The sequence below is a fragment of the Hippopotamus amphibius genome, chromosome 1 (assembly GCF_030028045.1).
Source record: "Hippopotamus amphibius kiboko isolate mHipAmp2 chromosome 1, mHipAmp2.hap2, whole genome shotgun sequence".
In the NCBI taxonomy this organism is placed as follows: Eukaryota; Metazoa; Chordata; class Mammalia; order Artiodactyla; family Hippopotamidae; genus Hippopotamus; species Hippopotamus amphibius.
In genome coordinates, this window is record NC_080186.1 from 114,318,935 (window position 1) to 114,338,352 (window position 19,418).

Consider the following 19,418-nt stretch of genomic DNA (forward strand, 5'->3'; position numbering starts at 1 on the left):
TGCCACAGGCTTGGAGGGTACTCTGGATTTGGAGGCAGTGGAGACACAGATGGCGGAGGGCTGTCTAGTAAGGGTGAGGAGGCCGAATGGAAACTGGCAGAGCAGCTGGCATATAGGGCAGAGGCACAGGGGACTCTTCTTCGGGGTCTGCTTGGTGAATACCCTTTGCTGGCTTTTCTTTGATCTTCCTCACAGCCGGCTGGGCCACAAAGATCCTACACTGACCCTGCCTATTTGCACAAAACCAAACCCAAGGAGGCAGCTGAATGGTGATTTGCAATGAGGAATCTATGTATGGAAACCGGTCTGGGTGCCGGGAGATCCCTGTCACCACTCGGTACACAGCTCTAACTGTAGGAAGGTCTAGAGTACCCTCTATGGACCATCCCACCCTGAAGGTGGGCCACTCTAACTCGCATAGGGTGCAGAGCTTTCCCGAGGTCATCTTAACCCCATAGTCTCCGGAAAAAACTTTCTTAAAGTTTTTCATCATACAATCCAAAACAGTCAGCTTAGAGGAACTTCCTCCCACGCTGACAAGTGTAATCTACCTCTTTGACCAGGAAGGAGAGGGGCGTGCACGGGAAGGGCCTTGTCTTAGGGCCTTATAACCCAGGGAGTGCCGATGTCACTACTCCTGGAAAGCCCAGTATTCCCAGGCAGCACAAGTATGCCCCTCCTTGAAGATGCCCCTGATCGTTAAATGTCTCAGGGAGACGGGGCTGAAAGGAGGTGGTCTCTTGTAATGGGGTTTGCAGAGGAATAACTTCAGGTGGGGCTCCAGAGGGGGTCTGGGGTGATTGACCTTCTTGTGGGCACTGAGCAGGCGGAGGGAGCAAGTATGTGTACTCCTCGCCTACGTGAAGGGTCTGAAATCCTAGGGAATCAGGGGATTATAAAGGAAAGGTGACAGAGGAAGGCAGCCTCGTAATGAGAGTCCAAAAGTATACAAGAACATGCCAGAGTGTGCTGCTCTACACAGACCGGTCCAGGGGACCAAGAGAGAGGGAGGTACAGATCTGTCTGGCAAATGGGGTAAGTCTTTTGGGGAAAACCTAATTCCTCAATAAGTCTGCTCAAAGAGTCAGCTGACAGAAGGGGAGAGTGAGCCTTAATATTTTAAGAAAATAATCTTGGCGGAGGGCCCTCAGGTAAAACGGCTGTTTGGACATACACAATTTCTAAATCAAATCAGTAATCAATTGTTTCCCCCCTCCCTGTCTATCCCGCCCTGTGTTGGTGGTGCAAAAACGAACAAGGGTGGGTGCCCCCTCAAAAGAGGAGACCATTCAGGTGCCCGCCTGGCTGCATCCCCATGGGGAACTTAGATGCCTCTTAGCTTTCGTGGACCAGTGTAAACTCCTGGCCTGAATCTGACTCACAGGGAGGGACCAGATCCCCCAGAGACAGACACCACCCTGAGCCGCTCACCACGGAACTGCAGGTTAGGGCCCACTCAGACTCCATAGCCACGAAGGCCATGGAGCCACACAATCGCCCTGCAACGAGGACAAACCAGGGCGCTCACTCACACACATATTCACACCAGAGTTTATCACAGTGCCTCCCCCCTCTGCGAAGGTCCCTAACTAGTGGTCTTCTTACTGAAGACTGTAGGAGATGATCAAGCTCCTCTTCCATCTGGAGATAGGACCTGACTGGGTTCAGTGCCCCGGGGCCTTACCTGATCCTTTGGCTGTTCCTGGTGAGTTAGTCCATCCCTCCAACGAGTCTGGTCGGGCCCATTGTCCAGAGAGTCAGAGCACTGCTCCCAAAGAGAACCTGGAATACCATCAGGTGGAGCACCTCCCCGTTAGTCTCAGAGCTCCTTCGCTCTGACTCGGTCGAGAAACTGGTCTGGCGGCGCAAGGGGCCAGAGTGGTTGCTATCTCGCTGGGGCCCCCAGAAATGTTACAGAAATCGGTCCGTTGAGAAACCAAGCACCACACTTGGAGGGTTGGAGAACTCAGGTTTATTAAGCCAGCAGCCCCAGATGAGCTAATGCTCCTAAATTCTGGGCCCCGAGCTCAGGGTGAGCTTTACTTTTATAGGGGTCAGTGTACATGATTACAGTTAGCATTGATAGATTGGTTACTTAGTTTACAAAGCATGAAGTTTCCAAACAGAAACTTACAAGAGCAGATGCAGAACATTCCATATTTAGCAAAACATCCTATGGTTACATTTGATTGTTAGGTCATCCCGTTTTTGTTTTTTCCTTTGTGGTGCAGCAAGCATATTTTACAAAAGCAGAATGAGCATGGAGTTATTTTTAGCTGAGTGCAAGTTTCTAATTTTCCTCTTCAACATGGGCTTGATTCCTGCTCTGGGAAGATCCCACATGCCATGGGGAAACTAAGCTGGTGTGCCAAAAAAAAAAAAAAAAAGGAATAAATACTAGTGTCCACTAAAAGGAATCAAGGCCCTTTGGAGAAATGACTGATTCCAAGGCTGGTACAGAGAAAGTATGAGCCTTGAACAAACATCCTGTTTTGTCAAAAAGTAATGGTATGCTCAAATAATGATGGGGACATAAAAGGACCCAGAAGCCAGTTTTCTTTAAAACTAATTTTTATTGGAGTATAGTTAATTTACAATGTTATTAGACGCCAGATTGAAAAGGCTCTCACTGGCCAAATCTAGAATAATTTGAGCAACAGAAAAAATGTTTAAATCTATGAGTTCATAAAAATATAAAAAATGCTAACTGGTCACATTTAGATAATGATAGGGACAAAATCATTTTACAAGTCATTAAAGAGAAAGAATAAAGCATTTATCTAGCCTTTCTTATATGAGCTTGACACTGGGTAACCAAAAAAGTAGATGAGAAAAGTGTCTCTTTATGGAAATATTCAAGTTAATGAATGGAAACGAAGTTATAGAATTAGAATATCATTATTGTGCAATACCAAATGAATTCACTGAACAGAAGCAATTGCTAACATCACAAGGAAAAGAGACAGCCAGACGCAGTGGGCCTCCTCATGAAAAAACACAACACCATTTACAGTCTTGCCAAAGGCATCAATCCACAGCCTGAACAGAACTCTGGATTGAGCTGTGCATGGGCAGGAACTGCACTATTAGTATGCATTCAGCAAAACCCAGATGGTAGGCAGGATGTAGGGTACACAGATCAAACATCCTGAGGTCTTCAACAGATACTCTGCTATGAAAAGAAAGGGCTGGAGGAGGAAATCTATATATTAAGAAACTCAAAATACATACAAAATCAAATAAATGACAAATCTGAAGTATAGTGTCCAGGGAAGCACATTTGAATGATGAAACTATAAAGAAATACAAGGGGAAAATGATCATAAAAGTCAGGATAGTGACTATTTCATAGGAGAAGGAGACAACTGTGATCAGAACTGAGCTAGCCGGAGAAGTTCCATTTTTTGATCTAGATGGTAGCTTCAATGTTGTTGGCCTTAAAATAATTCATTAAGTCATGTATTTGTTTTGTGTGATTTTCTATACGTGTGTGTTTAAGTTTTAATTACTCTCAGTTTGAAGTCCAGAAATTTTATTTATTTATTTATTATAAATTTATTTATTTATTGGCTGCGTTGGGTCTTTGTTGCTGCATGTAGGCTAGAGCACAGGATCAGCAGTTGTGACACACAGGCTTAATTGGTCTGTGGCATGTGGGATCTTCCTGGACCAGGGATTGAACCCATGTCCCCTGCATTGGCAGGTGGGTTCTTTTTTTTTTTTTTAAGCTCTTTATTGGAATATATTTGCTTTACACTCTTGTCCCAGTTTTTGAGGTACACCAAAGTGAATCAGCTGTATTTATACATATATCCCCATATCCCCTCCCTCCTGTGACTCCCTCCCCTCCTCCCTGTCCTGGCCCTCTAAGGCATCACCCATCATCAAGTTGATCTCCTTTTGTTATACAGCAACTTCCCACTAGCTATCTATTTTACAGCTGGTAGTGTAAATATGTCTATGCTACACTCTCACTTTGTCCCAGCTTCCCCTTGGCCCCCCACCCCAGCCCCGTGTCCTCAAGTCCATTCTCTACTTCTGTATCTCCACCCTTGCCCTGTCACTGGGTTCATCAGTACCACTTCTTCAGATTCCATATATATGTGTTAGCAGACGGTATTTGTTTTTCTCTTTCTGGCTTACTTCACTCTGTATGACAGACTCTAAGTCTCTCCACCTCATTATGTACAGCTCCATTTCATTCGTTTTTATGGCTGAGTAATATTCCATTGTATATATGTGCCACATCTTCTTTATCCATTCATCTGTTGATGGGCATTTAGGTTGCTTCCATGTCCTGGCTATTGTAAATAGTGCTGCAATGAACATTATGGTACATGTTTCATTTTGGATTATGGTTTTCTCTGGGTATATGCCCAGTAGTGGGATTACTGGGTCATATGGTAGTTCCATTTTTAGTTTTTTAAGGAATCTCCAAACTGTTTTCCATAGTGGCTGTACCAGCTTACATTCCTGCCAACAGGGCAGGAGAGTTCCCTTTTCTCCACACCCTCTTCAACATTTGTTGTTTCCAGATTTTGTGATGATGGCCATTCTGATCGGTGTGAGGTGATACCTCATTGTGGCTTTGACTTGCATTTCTCTAATGATGAGTGATGTTGAGCATCTTTTCATGTGTTTGTTAGCCATCTGTATGTCCATTATTCTAGGAGGTGGGTCAAAAAGGATCTTGCTTTGATGTATGTCATAGAGTGTTCTAGCAGGTGGATTCTTAACCACTGCGCCACCAGGGAAGTCCCTATATGAGTGTTTTATTTCTCAGTTATAAAAGTAAAAAAATCATGGACTTCTGATTCCAGACATAGTAGGTTGATAATGGCTTCCCAAAATATATCCACAGTGTAATCCCTGGGACCTGTGAATGTTATGTTTTTTTTGAAAATAAGAAAAAAGTGTTTTTATTTGGAAAAAGGGTTTTCTTCCTCCAGATGTGATTAAACTAAGCATCTTTAAGCCCGTGGGCTACAACTACTGTGCCCGCGTACTGAAGCCCAAGCGCCTGGAGCCTGTGCTCCGCAATAAGAGAAGTCACCGCAATGAGAAGCCTGGGCACCATAACAAAGAGTAGCCCCCGCTCGCCACAACTAGAGAAAGCCTGCACGCCGCAATGAAGACCCAATGCAGCCAAATAAATTAATTAATTTAAAAAAAACTAGCTCGAACACTGTGAGAGCTAAATACTAATAAAACTCGAAGTAGCAGCCAACCATAGAAAACTGGGCAAACTTCAAAATGACTTTGCAGATAATACCAGAACTGCTTTAAAAAGAGAAGAAAGAAACTTCTTAAGTTTTCCGTGTTTCAGTTTAACTTATGTCTTGTTTTCATCTTAGTACAAAAGACACGCTGGTCACCTTCTTCTGAATGTTGCATCATTGAATGTTAGTGGTTTGCTTTCCCTGTTATCCTACTCTCAGGCTGGATGATTCTAGATCCTTTCACTTTTCTTCTTTTAGACTCTGGAATTTGACTACCTGCCTGATTTCTGGAACTGTCACAGGGAGAAGATAAATTGGACTCCATGTTAGATGTGTTTATTTTACATTAGCCTTCGTATTCTATTGCTTTTGCTACAAGTTTAGAATGTTGCCTTATAGCCTGAAATATACAGGAGAGCCCATTCTCTAGCCTCTGACCTTTAAAGGTATCATTGCAGAAAACCGATCCCACGAGGGACCAAGCACCACACTCAGAGGGTTGGAGAACTCAGGTTTATTGAGCCGGCAGACCCAGACGAGCTAATGCTCCAAAATTCTGGGCCCCGTTTTAGGGGAACCTTTTCCTTATATAGGTTAAGGCATATAGCTATAATTGGCACAGACTGATTGGTTGGTTTAAACAGGGCTCTAGTTGAGTTTGGCACAAACTGCTTGGTTACACAATTACTAGAGGTTACAGGCAGTTACAGAGCGCAGGAATTGCTATGCGTTACATGCAGGGCGGGGCTGGGGGGGGGGGCAGGGGGGGTGGTTCCCAACAGAAACTTGCAGGAGCAGGAGCAGGACATTCCATACTTATCAGGACATCTTAAGGTTACAGTTGATTGCTAGGTCATCTTGTTCTTATCACGGCACAGCAAGCAGATTTTACAGAAACAGAGCTGGCATAAAGTTATAAACTTAAAAATTCCCTCCTCAGTATAACACCTTTCCATTCATTAAAGTTGCATAACAAAGAATAACATTTGCCTTATTGGAGGTTTACAGGAACATCATGACCCGACCTAAATGGACAGCTGCAAGAACAAAGGATTCTGGCACCAGGAAATATGCAACAACCAACAACACCCACTTCCCTTTTTAGTATAAAAGAAGCCTGAATTCTAACTCAGGCAAGGTGGTTTTTTGACAGACACTAGTCTGGCATCTTCTCGGTCTGCCAGCTTTCTGAATAAAGTCACAGTCCTTGCCTCAGCACCTTGTCTCTGATTCATTGGCCTGTTGTGCTATGAGCCAGAGAGAGGTTGGACTCGATAACAAAACTGGTACTGGCCCTACCAGAGCCTTAATCCAGGGACCTAAAAAAGAGTGAGACCAGAAACCAACAAAGCACCTCAGGCCACTTCTAAACAAGGATATAGCCAGTTAATTGATGGCTAATTTCTTTAAAGTTCATATGAAGAGGGCTCTGGTAGCTAGGAAAGGGAACTATTCTAACTATTGGAGGAATCCCAGTAAGCCTTTTGTCATCACAAATGATATCTGCTATTGTTCAAGTAAGCCTCTGCAAGGCCCAACAGTCACCTGGAATATGGGGTTTGGGAGGTGGCTATGAGTTAAAAGTAAAAATCGTCTACCTAGTTTTCAGGTCCAAAAGGTGATACGAAGAGTATCATTTGGATGCCTCTAACACAAGATCTTGACCCTTCCCTTTCAAGGGCTTCATGACCTAATAAAATATTTTATTTCAATTAGGCTAAAATTTCATGCATTTCTTTGGTTCAAATTAGGGAATTTTAAAAACAAAACTAATTCGGTTTCCTGCTGAGTAAAGTTTTAAATCTAGTTGTGAAGGCAGGAGTGGCAAAGCAGTGGTTTTAGGTTCACTTTGATTCTAAATACTGCTTCCAGCCCTTGCTACAGAACCACACTGAGAAGGGAACACCTGGAATTGTTACACTTCCACAGTCAATGGAATTTTTCTGCTGTTTAAGAGGTAGGTAAGAGCATTTGACAATTAGGAAACTTTCAGAGATTTGCCCAAGGTCCTACAGAGTTAATGATCCACTGAGGTATCATACACCCCAAGGTACCGTGCAACTGTATGATTCCTTTTTCAGTTCTGAGTTTGAAGACTCAGATCTACCATTACTTGCTGTGGGATCTCGTAAATCACTACAGAAGTCTCGGTTTCTTATCTGTAAAATGAGTGGACTATGCCACGTGAGGCTGCTTTGAGGCATACAGATTTAAGCGACCCTGGATTTACTGTTAGTTTGATATGGGTTTTGTTTTGTTTCGTTTCGTTTTGTTTTTGATACGGATCCAAAAAGGAAAGAATTTCTGCTTCCTCGCTCAGCATCAGCTTCTTCAAGCACCCCGCCCCCGCAACCCCCGACCCATATCCATCTTCCACACCACCCACCCCTTCCTTGAATTTCTACGTCAGTACACTGTTCCAGTCCAGACGCTACAGCGATGTGATACGACGTCTAGCGATTCTAAATCTCTGCGCCTCGGCTGCCACCCAGGACGCTGGTACTGTCGGCTCCGACCTTACCAACATGGCTGCTGGAAGCGGCTTGTAGGAAGAAAAAAGGTGTGGCACTGAAGGATCACTTCCGCTTCCGTCGGCGCAAACGCTTTCATTTCTCGTGCTACCGTGACTAAGATGGACTCGCTTTTTGAATCGCGGTCCGGACTTTGGGCCGGGGGTCCGACCCCCGGGCAGTTTTACCGCATTCCGCCCACTCCTGGTTCCTCCGTGGACCCGGCGTCCTCGCTCTACGGGGGTCCGATTACGCGCACCCAGTAAGCTCTCGGCGCCTTAGCCTGCGCAGAGGGAGGGACCGTGGGGCCTGGTGCGGACCGCTGGTTCGGGGAGCTGGGGAAGGCGAGGAGGGGACGCCGGGGCGCGCTGACGGCGGGGGAGCTCGGGGAGGAGGGTCCGGGAGAGTGAAAGGAGCCGTGGAAAGTCAGAAGCGGAATCCGCCACGCGGGAAGCGGGCTGAGGCTCTTCCCCGCGCCGCCCCTCGCCAGACCACCCTCTTTCTCCAGGAACCCCATGGTGACCGGGACCTCGGTCCTGGGCGTCAAGTTTGAGGGCGGAGTGGTGATTGCAGCAGACATGCTGGGCTCCTACGGCTCCTTGGCTCGTTTCCGCAACATCTCTCGCATTATGCGAGTCAACGACAGCACCATCCTGGGTGCTTCCGGAGACTATGCCGATTTCCAATATTTGAAGCAAGTTCTCGGCCAAATGGTGTAAGTCATCTAGAGAATAGGAGTAGTTCCCAAGTGGGGAGGGGAACCCACTGTTTTATCCCCTCAAGAAGTTCTAGGGTGGAGAAACTTGAAGCTGCAGCAGAGGACAGGGAGACTTGTTGACGTGGAAGATGTGAGAGTGTTTGCAAATAAATAGTTTATTTTAGTGGGTTTAAAAAAGGAAGATTGTGGTAACATCTTTCGGGGGTGGATGGAAATCCCGACTTCTGTTCTCTCCCTTTTCTCACAATCAATTCTTTTTCAGGATTGATGAGGAGCTATTGGGAGATGGACACAGCTATAGTCCTAAAGCTATTCATTCATGGCTGACCAGGGCCATGTACAGCCGCCGCTCCAAGATGAACCCCCTGTGGAACACCATGGTCATTGGAGGCTATGCCGACGGAGAGAGGTTAATCTGAATACAAATAACTCATTTCCTTGACTGCCCTCCCAGTGCCTGTGTAGTGTCTGTCTCTTCCCCCTGAGTGAATCCCACTTCTGCCTCAGACCCCATGGTCCCATCCTTCGGTTAAGATATAGAAACCTAAGATGACTGATTGTGTCTTGTTAGCTTCCTGGGTTACGTGGACATGCTTGGTGTAGCCTATGAAGCCCCTTCGGTGGCCACTGGTTATGGTGCATACTTGGCTCAGGTAAGGAGTCAGTTGAGGGATGAGGGATAGAAGACAGAAGGCAAGGGGGGTGGGGTGGGTTAGTGGTTGTCTGCTTGTTCTCCCCTTGAAATTCTGACCTGAGGAGCAGGCTAGGATCCCTGCTGCTGGGCAGATGGTTTTCTTTTTGGTCCAGAGGCCATAATGACAAGGCGGGGTATGTTCTGGAGGGAGTCAGTATCCATGTGCAAAGAGAGGACACCCTAGAATTTCTTCTTCAAGTGAGTCTTAGGACAGGTAAGCAGAGTTCATTCTGCTGAAGCAATAGGTGGAGTGTCATCTTTTCACTCATTTATGATTCTTTTCACAGCGCAGATATGCAACAAATAGCCTGGTATTCAGCCTGTGATATATCTCCCATGCTTTCCCCCCCAATCTGCCTAGCCTCTGCTGCGAGAAGTTCTGGAGAAGCAGCCAGTGCTGAACCAGACCGAGGCCCGAGAGCTAGTGGAACGCTGCATGAGAGTGCTGTACTATCGAGATGCCCGTTCTTATAACCGGGTGAGAAGTGTGAATAATAAAGGTGATGGGATCTGACAGGTTGTGCAGTCCCTGAGTCTCTGAACTTTGAAGCACACAGTGCCCCATTCTGTGTCTCCTATTTTCACATTTGGGAAAAGACCCTCCACTTGACCTTTGACCAGTTCCCTGGACTTCTTTCCGTGAGGGTTGGCATTTTCTTTGAGAGGTCTGCTTTCTTTCAGTTTCAAATCGCCACTGTAACTGAAAAAGGTGTTGAAATAGAGGGACCCCTGTCTGCAGAGACCAACTGGGATATTGCCCACATGATCAGGTAATTGAAATTAAAATTACAGTGGAAAAAATAGTTGGGAGATACCTTGGTTGCGGTAAGCTTGGTTTTTCTGGAGGCCTCAACCAAAAAATCCTCTGGGTGGCAAGGGTTTGGGTTGAAGATAGAGCTGCTTTTAGGAATTGATTGCTAACTCTGTGGCTTCAGTTTTATTATGATCTCTTCCTTTTTAGTGGCTTTGAATGAAACACTGATGCATTATCCAGAACTGAAGTTGTACCCTTCTTCTAACTTTGAACTTGGCTGGTTCAAAGGTACTATTCTTTTGTAAAATAAATAAATCCTTTGAAATGCTTGCTGAGTGGTTGTATTGTTTGCCTAGGTCACACCAAGAGTGAAACTGCTAAGTACTGCTGTATGCCATCTCCCTCCCTGGTCAGAGAACCCTTCGGTTCTTGGTTCTTGCAGCATACATAGAACGCTCTGCATGGTAACACAGAAGACCCATTACTGTCTTCGTTTGGGTCTGTACTGAAGGCTGCTTTGTATAGAAGTCAGACTTGATCTTTGTGTGATCCCATAATTAGCGTTTGTGTTTAACATCTTTCTTCAACATTTTTACCCATTCACTAGATTGTAAAATACAGACTTTCTGGTTAATGTTGGCTGTATATGTGATTTTAGTTAAAACATCATTTCAAAGATGGAAATGTAACATCTAAGAGAGCTGTATAAGGTTACTGCCAAAGTGGAACTAACAGCCTTAATCCCGCACCCATCCAACCTCCTCACCCTTCATGGAGAATACTAAGTAATTTCAACATTTAACCTAAATCCACTACTAATTTCTAGCACTGTCAGAAGACCTCTTACAAGTACTGTGTTCACTAAGAAGTCCTAGGTGTAGCTGTGAGTCAAATCAACTGGGGTTAATAGCCAATTCCATCACGAGGATGGCGTTAAACCCAAATTTTAAAACACCCTGGTGATTATAATGTATATCCCCTCTAAACCTCTTTAAGAAACTAGTATAGGCAGGAAACCCCTTTTTTCTTATGCTTTTCAGATAACTGCAGTGTTTTAGAAACAAGGTCTGTGGCAACCCTGCATTGAGAAAGCCTTGGTGCCATTTTTCCAGTAGCATTTGCTTGCTTTGTGTCCATGTCACATTTGGTGATTCCTGCAGTATTTCAGACTTTTTTATTATATTTGTTATGGTGATCTTTGACGTTACTACTGCAAAAAAGATTACAACTTGTTGAAGGCTCAGGTGGTGGTTACCATTTTTTGGCAATAAGGCTTTTTTTTAAATAGATCCGTTTGTGGATGATGATTAACTACAATATTGATACATTAAAATAACTAATCCATGAACTTTAGGGCTTCTTTAATTTTTTAAATATTGATTCATAGTTGTTTTTTTAAGATCTTTTGGCAATAAAAGTATTTTTTAATTAAGGTATGTAATTTTTTTAGACAGTGTTATTGCACATTCAATATACTCTAGTATAAATAAATTATATGGACTGGAAAACCAAAAAATTTGTTACTCGCTTTGTTGTGACAGTTTCTTTACTGCAGTGGTCTGGACCCCAACACACAATATCGCCAACGTATGCCTGTGTAGAAATTCAGTGAGGTGAGAGCTGAGAGAGAAATCAAGACCCCTACATTTGTATTATCCATGTTACAACTGGTAAATTTAAGCAAAAGAAAACCAGCTTTCAACTTGACTCTTCCACACATTCAGTCTCAACACAAAGTAGTCAATAAATACTTGTTTATTGATTAAACTGAATTATAAAAAACAAAACAAAAAAAACTTCCTTCTACTACTAAGCCATGCGGGCAGAATCCACAAAGGTAACTTCCTGGCCAAAACCCAGCTGATCCACTTGGTATTATGGCCTTAAAAAAATTACCCATCAAGAAAGTCATACAGTGTGCAGAGGCCAGGAACCCCACTCTGCTAAATCTGGAGCTGCTGCGGAGACTACCAAAGAAGGATTAAGTCATTGTAGATACTTGACCATAGTCCTTGAACTTTCTGAAAGGCAAAGTTTTGACTCAAAAGTCCATATTCTGTCAAAATGGCATCAGGTAAAAAGCTGGGGAAGAGAAGCCCAGGAGGATCCTCAGTTCACTTTTCAGATGCCATGGGTTCACAAAGCGGGCCAAGCTGTTCATGAAAGGGAACACTCCAGTTCACTATATTATAGTGTGCTGGGAGTTAAAAAACGCACAAAAAAACGGAGGAGAAACAGGTGGGAACAAACGTCACACCTGTACCACCAGGCCCATCACATCTTGAGCATCTCCCAGTCTGTGAAAGCCTGTTCAAATAGGGTCACCTAGAAAAAAACCACATTGTTTATAAATCCATTTCCCCCTCATTTTATTAAATGTTCCATTTATGTACATTTTAAAGATGAATCATTTACAAGCCTGTGCAGGTTGCCTCCTTGGCTCACAGGAGGGAAACGTTGCAGAAAGCCTCAGGATGGACAGAAGGATAGTGTAAGTTGTGGGAAAGGTGGGCCTGGATTTTTGCTCCTTTTCTCTGTATGTTACAGTACATTTCAGTTTATAGCCGTGAGTACATACAATTAAAAAAAAATTCCCTCATGCAAACTGTAGAAAAAATTTTCTTTCCTTGAAGCTGGCAGTGAAAAATAAAGATTCATGTCTTTCTCTTTGTGCACACCCCTATGTGTTTCTTCTTCAGGTCAGATTCTTCTCTAAGCATTAAGAGAAACGGGAAAGCCACACGGTAAGCAGGATTTCAACAAGTGGTCTGTCTTTTTATAGTTCAATACAACTTCTCGCACAATTAGCTGCTGGCTGGAGGACATGTGATCCCTTGAACAGGTACGCTGTCCGCTTAACAGGAGGAAGTTCAACAAAGCGGGGACTGCCCCCGTGGACTGCAGGATGAAGACCCGCACTGGGCATGGCTTCCACCCTGAGGTTCTGTATGATCACCTCAGTACCTCTTGCTTGCTAATGACCCATGTATGATCCTTTGTCCAGAGTGATGGTGTGAGAATGGGGAAGGGGGCCAAGGATCACAAGTGCAAAGAATACTGGTTCTGTTGTGTTTCTGTGGAGGGAGGGTGGGGAGGAAAAAAATCTACTCGTCATTCTGATCATTAAAGGTGGTTTCATGCATTTTTAAAGCCACAATTTTATATTTAGAGTTGCTGTAGAAACCAACATCTCTGGAGAGGGAAGGAAAGAAAGGAGAAGGAAGAGAGAGTTCAGTGGGATTTTTTTTTCCATTTTCATTTTTATATAAAAGTGTTAAGACCACAATGAAAAAGTTTATCCATATATATAATAAACCAGTTTGTGAGCTACAATTTTTGTCTTTCCCATCTTCAGAAATGTTCTCACATCGACAATGGTAGGACAGCATTGTGCCCAGAGACACGGGCCACACAGTAAAACAAACAAAACCCAGATGTACTACGATACAGTTGAGGTAAAAGGGGAAACAAAAAATTTAACATTCGCCCACGAAGGATTTTTTTTTCCTTTTTCTTGATTTTGTCAGAAAAATACCAAACACAGTGATTTAAATTTTAAAAAAAGTCACAAAAACCTGTTTTTAGCAGAAGTGAATGACCAACGGACCAGCTCATCGGCTCAGACGTGATCACTATCGGTTTTCCTAACAATCCACAAATCCACAGGGATGTATAAGCCAACATCAGGGGGGAGTGGTGGCATAAAATTAAAAAATATAAACCAAATACCCCCACCTGGTATATACCCCCTTTACCCTCTACCCTCCCTCACGCGTCCCCACCCCCATTCCACACCCCCTCACGACCCCAACACTCAAATCTCCATCAGATCGAGGTCAGCCTCTTCAAAGCCATAGAAGGACTCGGTCTCGCTTTCACCCTCAAAGAGCTGGTGAAGGCTTTCAGGCTCAATTGTCTCTTCAGGAGATGACCTGGGTCGGGGAGTGGAAGCTGAGGGCTCCTCAGACTGTTCCCCACTCAGCTTCAGTTGCTCCTCTAGGGAGGCAATTAGCTCCTCCTGCATGTCAGCATTTCTTGTAGGTGAGTTAATGTTGCCATCAGGGCCAGGCAGAACGCTAGCCACAAGGAAGGACCGCTGAACTAGCTCTGGACAGTCCCCAATGACACCAAGCACCTCAGCCAGCCAGACCAGAAGCAGCTGAAGCAGGACATCAGAATCGCATGCAGCATCTGCCATTTCCCGAGCCTGCTCCTTCCACTTTTTGTGCAGGAAGTTCTTGACAGTTCGTTTGATGCATACATCTAATGGCTGGATTTTGGAGCTACAGCCTGCTGGGACAACCGCAGGCAAAGTGCTAGAGGCGCTAAGCATGGCCAGCACCTCTTCTGACAAGTGAGTGCGATGACAGTCCATCACAAGCATGCCTTTGCTGCGCTGGCAAGCTGTGTGCTTCTGCCACACTCGGGTTGACCACAGCTCCATGATCTCATCGTCACTGTAGCCACCCTCCTTCGCCTCTAGCAAGATAGAGTCTGGCACGTTAGCAGACTGATCCATCTGTCCTCGGTAGAAGACCAGGGTAGGGAGGACAGTGCCATCTGCCAGAATGGCCAGCACCACATCACACCAAGGCTCCCCTGTGCCCACTGTCTGCAGGGCATTCTCCTTTCGGTCGTCACTGCTCAGTACCTCCGTATCCAGGAACAAGGAGATCTCATCAATAGCCACAATCATAGACAAGGGTAAGTCCTGGTTGTGGATCTGCCGTTGTACAAACTCAATGAAGAGTCCTGCGTTCTCTGCCACATCCTTAGGGAGAGTATGGGCCACAGCTCGCCGAGCGTGGGGAGTCAGGTGGTGCCGCAGCATGAAACGCACAGCCCACTCATACGAGATCTTAAACCCCCCCTCCAAAGAACGTCCTATTTTGGTGGCCTTCTGGAACAAGGTCTCCTCGTTTACAGGCAGCTGTTGCTCTCGTTGGGTCAGCACCCATTCAGCCAGTTTCTCTTCTGCCTCTAAGCTCAGATATTTGCCCTCCAGATTCTCCCCCTGTGAGGCCTGGAAGCGCCGAAGCCAACGCCGGATGCGTCGCTGGGGGTTTCGGAAGTGTTCAGCTGCCTGCTCCGTATTGCAGCATAGGGCAAACAGTACCACTCGAAGCTTCTTCACAGAAAGCTGCTCCTTCTTGCCCAGCCCACTGCTACTGCCACCCCCTGATGCTGGCTCAGGCTCCTGGGTGACTGGGCTCCCTTCATCCTGGTCATCAACATTCAGACATTCAGCCCCCTCCGTAGCCAAGGGTGGAAGGGCTAAAGGCTGGGGCTGAGTAGGGGTTGGTGGTGGGGTTGCAGTTGAGGCTGGTGATGGGAGTGCCTGCGCCATGGGAGCCGGCAGCTCTTCAGGCTCAGCTGGGGTGGCCCCCGCCGATTTCACAGTGGCAGCTTTATTAGAGGGGAAGGAAGGAGGAGGGTACAAATTCTTCAAGTTCCGGTCATGCACTCGGTCACGAGCCTGGCCATGCCTAAAGGGTTAGCAAAGAGAGGAGGAAAAAGCTCAGTTAAACTAGGAAAACAAAATAATAACAGTAGTAGTGGTAATAATAAAGACCAAACATACTATAAAACAGAAATTAAACCATAAAGCGAGTTTCTGTTACCTTGAGTGAGATATCCAAGTGAGTCCTATGGGAAATAAGACAATAAAAAAAATGTTAGCTCAGTGAAGAAACGAACCCTCCAAAGACAGTTCTTGAGATTTCAACCAAAAAAGCCAATCTACTACCTTCCCAGTCTTATATAAACTTCACCAAATTGGAGGCATTCTAACCTGAAGGATACCTAAACAGTGAATGGGTTAGGCCAGGTAGAGATGCACCTGACTCACAGTATGACCTGTATCCTTAGCTTGTTCTTTTTTTTCCCTAACCCCCATCTCTCCTACTTACCCCGTGGCAGGATGCTACTGGATCTGTGAGAGGGGTTGAATACCAAATGCTTAGCCATGGCATCTCCCACAGAGGTAACAAAGGTACATGAAGTGCAGGCCAGCTTGATTCCACTGAGAAAGAGAATCAAGAATATATAAGACAAATGTAGCAGTGACACTAGAGAGAGTTAAGCTCTGAGGCTTAGTAAAGAAAGTGTCCCTTCTTTCTCCTCTCTCAAATTAATCCATATATCCACCCCACAAAATAATAAAAGGGATTTAATGTAAAAACTTGAAAAATTAACAGACCGTCAATAAGCTTCTCATTACCTCACAGAATTCTTAAACAAAGCCAGGTACTTGGGGCTCTTCCGTGGAACATGATTGCTGAGAAAGACAGAGAAAAAGTGGTATGAGTTACGTGGTTCTGCTTGCTAAACTAGAAATCACCAGCCGTTGACAATGCCCCAACAAGAGAAAGGCCTCTCCAATCCTAACCTCAACCCCAGCCTGTTTTCCTGTCACGTTCGTATTTCCTATTAACATGCAAATGAATCACGGGGATGGGGGAAAATCTATTAAAAGGCACATTTTGGTTGGGGGTGGGTGGGTGTGACCAGGGTCAGAGGCTACATTTCTAAGAAGCTCCCAACTAGTGCTGCTGGTCCCTGGACCACATTTTGAGTAGCAAGGTCCTACAAAATCAGAGCAGAGACCATCAAAGCCAAACGAAGTCAGGTCTGGCCTCTTACCCTGCTAGGACAGGTGGACAAACAGCTCTAAAAGTTGAAGGAGGAAACACCAGAAGCAAGGGAAGGAATGAAATGAGTTCTGGAGAATCTGAAATTCCAGATAGGAACAACGGTTTCATCGTGACTTACTTGATCATGTGGTTGGCATAAGCTCGAGAACAGCAGGTACTATAGCGACACAGAGAACAGTGAACATACGTAGGGAAATGATTGGGGAAATCTGGGATCTCAAAGCTGCACTCCAGACACGTCTGCCGGCCCATGACACTCCTGTCAAGAAACAAGGAAAATTCTTATTACTGCCTCAGGGGTCCCCACATTGTACGGGATTTAGACAACAGATCCTGCTTAAAAGGCTACCAGGTTACACTGGCGATCAGGGGTAGTTGTGCCCACCCGGCCCCCAGCCTCCAGCAGCAGGCACTGACATTTTCCTAACAGCTCTCTTCTGGATGCTGCGCTGGACAGGGGGGTAAAGGAAGACGGGCAGAGGGTCCGTTGAGGAGGTCAGTGGTGCTGTCTCCTGCAAGGTGCTGGGAGGTACATCATTGGAGGATACAGGAACAGTTCGTGGCTGCCCTCGGGAAGCCCGGATGGTCACCTGTGAGTCAAGGGAAGGAATCATTAGACACGACCCACGTTAAAGCTCAGAATACTAAAAATCTCTATTCCTCCCCTTTTTGGATCTGTAAAGGGAAAATCAACAAACCCTTTACCTTCGTGCCTGGTTTCAAACCTTCCAGCTGCTTGGGTTTACGGAAGGTTTTATGGTGCTGAAGCTTGTGTTCGATCTTGTCCTTGGCAAAGAGAAACTGCAGCCGGCATTTGTTGCAGTGATAAACGTTCCTCTTCTGAAGGGGGAAGAAAGAGACAGAATCCTTTAAAGGTTCCCAATGAATTTCCTTCCCTAAGGAGAAGGTAGATCATTGCCAATCATATTCTTTCCACCCTTCTGTTGATAATTTAACAGAGTAAAAAAGAAATATACAAGATAACACCAAACTTATTTTTTTATCTTTATATATAACTTATTTATTTACTTATTTATTTTGCAGTAAAGTTACAAACCTATTATTGGGTGGTGAGAATCATCACCTCCCATGCTCCCAGAGAAAGGTGGACTCAAAGCCAGGATAACTAGGTCCTCAAACCATCTCCCACAGACTTGCTTTAACTATTTGGCTAAGTGGCTTAAGCTTTACTTGCCCCTACTACTTTATCTTTACAGTGTGGACAGACAGTGCTACTACATCTGGATACTTTTTTTTTTTAATACAATAAAATGTACATGGTAAAAAAAAAAAAACTTTTATTCTGTACTCCTTCATGTGGTAAGTTTGCCTTCAACTCCAACCCTCAGACTTTCCAACAAAAACAACTTGTTACTAGTTTCTTGGGTATTCTGTCATGGACAGTCTATGCATATAACCATATAGTGAACACATACGTCTCCAATCACCACCTCTGTTCTTCTTCTTTTTTAACACAAATGATAGTCCTTTCTACACAGTGCTATTTTTTTTTCTCCTCTTAACACATCAATACATACAGACATGCCTTTTTTGTTGTTATCTGTTTATTTATTTATTTATTTTATTGGCTGTGTTGGGTCTTCGTTGCTGCACACGGGCTTTCTCTAGTTGCGGTGAGCGGGGGCTACTCTTCGTTGTGGTGCGTGGGCTTCTCATTGCGGGTCCCTCTCTTGTTGCAGAGCACGGGCTCTAGGCACGTGGGCTTCAGTAGTTGTGGCACATGGGCTCAACAGTTGTGGCCCATGGGCTTTACAGCACAGGCTCAGTAGTTGTGATGCACGGGCTTAGTTGCTCCGCGGTATGTGGTATCTTCCTAGGGCAGGGATCGAACCCATGTCCCCTGCGTTAGCAGGCAGATTCTTACCCACTGCGCCACCTAGGAAGTCCCCAGACATACCTCTCTGCAAGGCCACTTTGAGGATTTAGTCTGCCCAGTACTGAAATTCAACACATATCTATGATTTTCTTCCCTAGGATAAGCAAGGCTCTATAACCTCAGCTAAGTTACAGGTGACAATTTCCATGCTGCTATATGGAAATATATTAGTGGTGGGTTATCAGCTGTCACTATGTGTGAGCCTAAGAAGGTGCTTGCAAGTGAGAATGAGGCCACGTGCACACACGTGCGTGTCACGCACAGGTACACGCATCTTGTTCTCTATTTTGTTCCCTCTCTATGTACCTTCACTCTCCTCTAGTGGCTGCTTTCCTGCAGCATTTTAAAACAAAGGTATATCTATTCCATCTTAAAAACAAAATACAAAAGCGACAACAAATTCTCCCTTGCTACCTCTTTTCCTGGATCTACCACCCTTGGTCCTCCCCTTCATAAACAAGTTTCTTTAAATAAGTTGTCTCCATTTCCTTACCTCTCATTCATTTGTCCCAGTGAAATCTGACTTATACCCTGCTAACCAACAAAACAGCTAAGTTAAAGGCTGGCCTCTAAATTTTCTATCTTGCTGATACCTTCCTACAACATCTGACCACCCACTTTTCTTCAAAATACTTATGTCCCCTCAGCTTCCTTGACACCAAGACTCATCTAGTTTTCCTTCCAGGACCTGGCTCTGTGGATAGACTTCAATAGTCCTAAGCCTTCATCTTAATTCTCAATTTGGGGGGCGAGGGGTAGGGGTGTAGCATAGCACTTACAAGTTTAAGATCCACTGGATTTATATAATGATGATTCCTAAGTATCTTTCACAATCCAGGCTTTTTTCTCAGGCCTCAGACCTATATATCCAACTACCTATTTAACAGTCAACTATACTTGATGTCCATAGATACTGCTAACTCAAGAATATCCAGGACTTCCTAGGTGGCGCAGTGGTTAAGAATCTGCCTGC

At 44.9% G+C, this 19,418-nt stretch overlaps 2 protein-coding genes across 6 annotated transcripts in view; one reads left to right on the plus strand and one right to left on the minus strand.

Moving 5' to 3' along the window:
- The first annotated feature begins 7,814 nt into the window (after positions 1-7,814).
- Positions 7,815-10,220, plus strand: PSMB4 (proteasome 20S subunit beta 4). Its single transcript, XM_057723177.1, has 7 exons — positions 7,815-7,991; positions 8,238-8,444; positions 8,710-8,856; positions 9,019-9,100; positions 9,503-9,619; positions 9,823-9,911; positions 10,103-10,220. Exons 1-7 carry the CDS (start codon positions 7,852-7,854, stop codon positions 10,113-10,115), a joined length of 795 nt encoding a protein of 264 aa, XP_057579160.1. The 5' UTR covers positions 7,815-7,851; the 3' UTR covers positions 10,116-10,220.
- A 1,448-nt stretch (positions 10,221-11,668) lies between these two features.
- Positions 11,669-19,418, minus strand: part of POGZ (pogo transposable element derived with ZNF domain) — a 48,615-nt gene continuing 40,865 nt past the window's right edge. For all 5 annotated transcript variants that reach the window (XM_057723220.1, XM_057723211.1, XM_057723202.1 and 2 more), the window contains 7 exons: positions 17,254-17,388; positions 16,966-17,138; positions 16,667-16,807; positions 16,116-16,172; positions 15,805-15,917; positions 15,517-15,541; positions 11,669-15,381 (listed from right to left, as the gene is read on the minus strand). In XM_057723220.1, coding sequence (XP_057579203.1) covers positions 13,710-15,381; positions 15,517-15,541; positions 15,805-15,917; positions 16,116-16,172; positions 16,667-16,807; positions 16,966-17,138; positions 17,254-17,388 — 2,316 coding nt within the window. In that variant the 3' untranslated portion in view covers positions 11,669-13,709. The remainder of the gene's footprint in view (positions 15,382-15,516; positions 15,542-15,804; positions 15,918-16,115; positions 16,173-16,666; positions 16,808-16,965; positions 17,139-17,253; positions 17,389-19,418) is intronic.